This window comes from Nestor notabilis, unplaced genomic scaffold (genome assembly GCF_000696875.1).
Source record: "Nestor notabilis isolate BGI_N333 unplaced genomic scaffold, ASM69687v1 scaffold26489, whole genome shotgun sequence".
In the NCBI taxonomy this organism is placed as follows: Eukaryota; Metazoa; Chordata; class Aves; order Psittaciformes; family Psittacidae; genus Nestor; species Nestor notabilis.
In genome coordinates this window covers 1,685-8,308 of record NW_009942738.1, presented here as the reverse complement: position 1 = coordinate 8,308, position 6,624 = coordinate 1,685, and the positions used below count along the sequence as shown (strand labels likewise).

The window sequence follows — 6,624 nt, the reverse complement described above, 5'->3', positions numbered from 1 at the left end:
TTTCCCTTTGGATTGCTCTACTGAGAGGCAATCATAAAACCCGGCCACATCTGCTGTCACGTTAAGTATTGCCATTCCTCCATCATAGAGGAGATACTTCGAGGCCTCGGCCTGAATCCTGCTCCCGTTAAACTTCCACACTACGCTTGCCAGATTCGACAGGGGAGCACATTTAAGATGAACATTGTTTCCAAAGGTAAATGGAATTTTCCTCACACTGTTTTCTGAAATGATGAAGACATTTTTTTAAGTCAGAACACTGGGGTTTCATTCCATTTACATAACCAAATATTTCAATAAAGGTAAAATCTAATTCACCAGTCTTGCCAATGGGCAATGAATGGGTAAGGGGTAAAGACAAAGAGATCCTACTGCTGACAGCTCTGACAGTGACATCTTTCTGGCTTTATTATTAGAGGAGAGATTGAGATGAGACATTAGGAAGAAGCTCTTCCCTGTGAGGGTGCTGAGGCGCTGGCACAGGGTGCCCAGAGAAGCTGTGGCTGCCGCATCCCTGGCAGTGTTCAAGGCCAGGTTGGACACAGGGGCTTGGAGCAACCTGCTCTAGTGAAGAATTCTAGAAAGCATAAACAGGAAGTTCAACTATTCTTTCTTAACCCAAATGTTCACATACCTCCACTAAGGCAGCTGGAGGCATCCCCAGCTTTCACACTCTGAATTAAATGCCTGGGGGGAAAAAAAAAAGGAGAAGAAAACAAAAAATCCCACCAAAACCCAAAGAGATGCAAACACAGCCCAGAAGTGTTCCACCATGTACCACTCCACCTCTAGGAACCACCCGAGCCTTGTGCTATAAGGCGCGCACTGATAAAGCCATCTCCCATCAGGTGTGCAGCTGGAACCCAGTTCTTCACTTACATTGGAGGAGCAGTTTGCTCTGCCAGGGAGACACATCCGTGAGCAGCCGGAGCCCAGGCGCAGTAGGGATCCCTTGCCAGGATGCAATCCATGCAGTACCTGTAGCGGTGGCACTGGCAGACTGGAAGCTGCACCACTTGAGACTGGGACCCTCCATAGAGCATTCCCTGGAAATGGGCAAGGGAGTTCTTTTGCAATAGGGAGATTTTAAGCTGTTATTTCCTAATGGGAATTGTCAGGTTTTCTGGTGTTCATTAAAAATATCAGTAAACTAAAGATCTTGTCGGAAGAGATGGGGATATGAGAAACCCCCTCAGCTTTCCACAGCATGGAAACCAGTCACTATTTCCACAGTAAAATGACCGAGTTCCTTCCCTAACTTTTTAACAAACAGAAAGGCTTGTTTCAGTTATACTCTGACACACACAAATACTTCTACAGAAAAATGTTTCCTGCTTCTGTTATTGACAAATACATGATAGAAGGAGAATTATCTACCTAGAGATGTTTACAGGTTATTTAAAAGCCAGGAGAACACCACAGAAGAGCAAGGCCTAAGCTATTACAGCAGCCCCTTTCCACATGCAGGGATGGAAGCTCTACCTTTTCAGAAGACAACTGGAGAGACTGTACAGGCTCCGGAGCCAGAAACAGCTGCAGCTCTTCCACAATGAACATTTCCCCATCACAATTGAGAGCTTTATGCAAATATCCATCATCTACAGCAAATGAAATGTATTTCTAAAGAGAAGCTTGTTTAAACATAGCATAACATTTTAGCCTGGTCATTCATGTTGAAATGGGAGGTTTAGCAGACATTCCTGGGCACAGGGAATTTCTAAGTGTCTTCAAAGCAATTCTCATTTTTGCTTTCAATGAGAGAAGCACTGATTTTTAATTTTTTTCCAGACCTCAAACAATCCCTGAATTTGCAAATACGATGTGAAGCCTCCTTTGATATGGAAAGTTTCTAAAGAGAGCCTTTTAATGTCCAACAAGGCAAACGCATTTAATCTAAGTGGGATGAAAACAGTAAACTAGCAAGACAGCTTCTGAATGCAAAACTTCAAACAGAGCTGAGGAAGAACTGCCCTTTTTACAAGTCTACCAAAAAAAAAATAATCTGGCACAAAATACAGAACAATGGAGAGTATCTTCTCCTACAGTAACAGCTCTTACCTGTTCCCAGAAACATAACATCGTACGTTTGCTGATCGAGGCCAGTGACTCTGTCTACCACGATCCTGGTGTAGTTTGAGCCTCTCCTCAGCAGCACTGGGCTGTCACCAATTGGATTTACAGAATCATCCATTAGAGGGTGATCTCTAACAAACTGCAGGACTTTGTCAGGCAAGTCAGTAGACGTGTTATAGCCCATACTCCGGGCAGAGTTATCTATGCACTAGGGACAAAATACAACAAGCATGAGGACACTTGAGCTTTCATTTCACTGAGGTATAGAGAAAACGTGCATTTCCCTCTAAACATTCAGTTATTTCTACTTATCTTTGAAAGATAAAACTCATTCTTTTCCTTTATGAACTAGCCAATAACCCCACAGCTTGTGGCAAGGAGGCTTTTCTAGGAACCTTGGTGTGATGGAAGGGGAAAGCAGGTGACTCTGCTGACTGTACACACTGCATTTATAGTGGTAAAAAAAAGACATTCCAGGGGCTGGTTTTTAATTAGAAGAAGTAAATTCATATTTACAGCACCAGGACGTGGAACTGGCACTTCTCCCCTATAAACCATCCACTTAACAGGGGAATGCTCTACAGTTACTGGTCCTTTGTAGCTTCCTTTGGAGAAGACTTCCTGAATAGTTTTCATACTGTAGGCACAAACAGCTGATATGTCTAATCTTCCCCTTAGAAGAAAACAAACAAACAAACAACAGAACAACACACAAAATAAAGCAGGTTTTATTTTTGTTACAAAGAAAGAAATAGTGTAAAAACCCCCACTCTCCAGTGCACACGGATCTTTCTCAGGATTAGTCAAGACACCCAACACTAAAAATCCTTCTCTGTTGCAGTTTTCATGATTCACTGAGAATAAACCAAAACCACCCATAAAAGACGGTATTAAATATTTGTTAAAAATCAAGCAATCACTCTCAAATAAACTGAAACATAGAGAATGAGAACGTCTGACAACCTCTCTTGTGAACAGGCAGATGAGCCCAAGTATACGGTAATCAATGTTCTGACAGGATTCTCCTCCCTTTGGCTCCTCACTTCTAACACAAACCATTAATTCTTCTTCTAATCCCTTTAACTCATCTTCCTGAAAACCACAATCCCTTCTTTGCCTCCAATTACAATGTGTCTCAGAATAATGCCTGAAAATGGAGGGAGCCTTTTAGGAGTGTCTGGATCAGACACTGATGTGATTTCAGGTGTCTCAGGGAATGATACGCCCAAAGGAATAAATGTTTTACAAATTCCTGTCTTAGGACACAGCAAACCCAACCTGCCAGAACCAGGAATAACACCCACTGTTGTGAACACCCACCAAAGCTCTAGTGGGTATAAAGCGATGGGTAAATGGGTGGCAGCAGGTTAAGCTGCACGGTGCTGACTGTGCCGCACTCTGGTAATTCTGATGCTTTTGTAAAACATGAGAGTTACCTGCTCATGGCTCCTGGGGTATTTTTGGACATGTAAAGTTTTGCTCCACTTAGTCTTGTTTTTCTTCATGAGTCAGAGCATTAAGAAAAAACTACTTAGCCCTAAAACTTGGATGGTTTTTTGTTTGGAGTTCTGTTTTCATCTCCACAGAACATTACATTGGACAAGCAGACCATGACACATACTACTTTTGGAGCAGGAGGATAATTCTGCACCTTGAAATGTCAGCTATTTCTTTTAGTGCCACAAGGACCAGAAGAATCCAGGGCTTTGTGCATGTAATTATGTAATTTTCTATGTAATGAGTTTTAATTGCCCCACCATCCAACTAGAGAAAACATAACTCTCAGAACTGGGCTTAGAAGTTTCTGGTTAGTCTTTAATTGAAGGCTTTGGCCCAGGAATCAAACCTGTTTTGTTTCAGATGATAATGTTTGCTCGGTTGGATCAAGCTGTAAGAAAACTGAATGTAGTCCATTAAAACATGCAATGCAAGTACCTGGTAGCTTCTGGCTTTGAGTTAAAGCCAAATGGCTGTACCCAGGCTAGTCCCACTGCAGTGAGAACCCTTCCTCCCTTCGTGACAGACTCTAGTATGAACACAGCCCTCTATCTCACCATTGCTGGGAAAAAATTCCATAAAATATGCTGTCCTGCCACCTCCTTCTCCTAAGTAAAAAGATGTCCTGGACAATATTGAAATGGAAGTTTAATTCTGGAACGGAACAGGAAAGGCGGGACTTTAGAAACGATGTCCATCTTCTCTGCAAGACACGTTTTCCACCAAGATCTCCCTAAAAGGAAGAACACAGGCACTGTAGGATGCATCAGGAAAAAGGTGTCATTTTCATAACAGCACTGATGTGAAAAGATGTGTTGGCCTTTCAACAGAAGTCTCAGTTCAAAGGCAAAGAAAAAAGGGTTGAAATGTGAAATGCAACCTGAAGAGCTGCTTGTTCTAGCAAGAAAGAGGAAGCTAGTTGAGAAGTAACTGTACGTGACAGAGTTCTGTTTGGTCAGGCAGCGTGGATACCACTGTCAATCACTCGAGTATGAAACTTCATCTGCAATACACTCATTGAAAACTTTATACTACAAACACTAACTCTGCAGACACGGGCAATTCTGGACACCAGCAGCTTGTCATAGAATTCAAATTCAACAGCTGTTTCAGTGAAGAAGACATAAATTTTGTCATCATCTCCCTCTGGATTAGATTCACTTTCGTGCACTATTTCCATGCTGACAAAGCTTGGTTCTGAAACACAAACACAAACCATTGAAGTTTATTCCAAGAAAAACACAAATGCCAAAGATTCTTTTAAAATTAAGCCAAATTGAACTTTTTTGTGGAGTAGTGGAAAGGCTGAAAAGTATTTATGAGTCTATCCAATGTTATGAGAAGGAACTGTGCTTTCATAAATGGAAAGGGACTGTGGCTCATCTCACCACTGCAGTCCATACTCACAAATGTCTTTTACATTCTGCCCTTAATTCAAAAGCTCACATTACAAAACCAATCCATCACATCCTGCTACACTCCAGAGAGAATTCATACACCAAACTGAAGTTCAAGAGATTGAAACATATACAAAAGCTTCTTACCATTTAGCCATGATGTTTTAAACTCTGTCCTTACAGGATTTCTCATGCTGCGAAGTATTATAGGTTCTGTTCCCAAGAAATTATTTGAAGTAGCTGAGTAAAATTCCCCATCTGGAAAGATTTGGAAGAAACAAAGTATGAAGTACTTCTTTTTAAGATGCAAAGCCATCCGCTAAGGAACAAATTGGGGTTGACAAGCAAAACCAGAATGAGGGGAATGGTATCCAATAGCTTAGTTTAGATGAGGAAACTCATTTCAGGTTTCCTGTCCATCTAAACATACCTACAAAAACAGACGCATACTTCTGAGTTGGTTCAAAGGGACACCTTCCTCTGCTCTCCTCAGCTCTTCCTTGCAAGCTGATGTTTGTCCCATGGATAACCTATGGCAAATGATCATTTCAACAGGATGAGAAGTCACTTTCTGGTCTTTCGTACTGCTATAAAAGAAATAGGGAAGTTTTCAACAGGAATACTTTGAGCAGAGTGTTTAAAGATCCGCCACACTGCTCAAATACCTGCAGGAAAGACCTAATTACCATGTAATCACAAGTTGGGTGATAGGCGTTGGTTCCACAGACATACAAGTAAGAGGCATTTATCTTATGGAGGAAGAGGATGTAGTTCTGGCATCTTATCTAAAAGAGAAAATAAACAGAAAAGCTGTGGAGTGGATTGCATCTGACAATCTCCCCGTGTCTCAGCAGCAAGCAAACCAACCCCACACACCGAGAGAGCTTTTACTTTGTTTAGTACAAACAAGCTAGATCCTAGCACCATTTTTATTTTACTTAATAATGACAGAAGTTCCTACCTTGTCCTTTCCTCTACGAATACATTCCAGCTGCCTTTCCTGTGTAGCGAACCAGTATTCCTAAAAGGCAGAAATACTTGTGAGCTGCTATATTGCAATTACCTATTTTCTCCCCACAACATTATGTGTAAAAAAATCCCTAAATAATCCTAACTTTGAACTTCTGGAGTAAAGAAGCATCATACACCTCTCCAACAGACAAGGCATAATAAAGAACCTGATGGTAATAGATACCTGATGATAATAAAGATCCTGTGATAAAGTTTCAAACCTTGAAATAGTACATCAGGACATGATGTTCAGCTGAAGAAATCCATGAGCCAAGTATTTTTTTTGATGAAGGGTATGGAAAAAAAAAGATCTTTCATTTACCCTGGCTGTTTCTCTAGAAATATTATTCAAGTCAAGAGCAAACACTGCCTCTCTGCCTCCAACAAACAGGGTATTGGTTTCTTCGTTCACAAGCAGAGTGGAAACATTGGCTAAGCCTTCCTCCCTAAAGGTGGTGATATTTCCAGCTGCAAAACACAGAAGTTACTTCAAAAATACTTAGTACTAGAACAACAATGTAATAAAACTTCCAGATTAAAAACAAACTGTAACAGAGCAAAGGGAAAAGCTCGTACACTTTTCCAGAACATTTCCTAAATACTAGGAAAGTATTTGAAGAAATGCAGAGATATTCTTTACCTAATT

General features: G+C 41.0%; 1 protein-coding gene across 1 annotated transcript in view; it reads right to left on the bottom strand.

Annotated features, from left to right (window-relative positions):
- Nucleotides 1-6,446, bottom strand: part of LOC104411186 (semaphorin-4D-like) — a gene marked incomplete at its 5' end in the record, with an annotated part of 6,882 nt that extends 436 nt beyond the window's left edge. Inside the window, 10 exons of the mRNA XM_010021553.1 lie at nt 880-1,046; nt 1,483-1,598; nt 2,059-2,281; nt 2,590-2,746; nt 4,128-4,303; nt 4,616-4,767; nt 5,115-5,225; nt 5,398-5,497; nt 5,654-5,752; nt 6,301-6,446. Of these exons, the coding sequence (XP_010019855.1) occupies nt 880-1,046; nt 1,483-1,598; nt 2,059-2,281; nt 2,590-2,746; nt 4,128-4,303; nt 4,616-4,767; nt 5,115-5,225; nt 5,398-5,497; nt 5,654-5,752; nt 6,301-6,446 (1,447 nt within the window). The remainder of the gene's footprint in view (nt 1-879; nt 1,047-1,482; nt 1,599-2,058; nt 2,282-2,589; nt 2,747-4,127; nt 4,304-4,615; nt 4,768-5,114; nt 5,226-5,397; nt 5,498-5,653; nt 5,753-6,300) is intronic.
- Between the last annotated feature and the right edge of the window lie 178 nt (nt 6,447-6,624).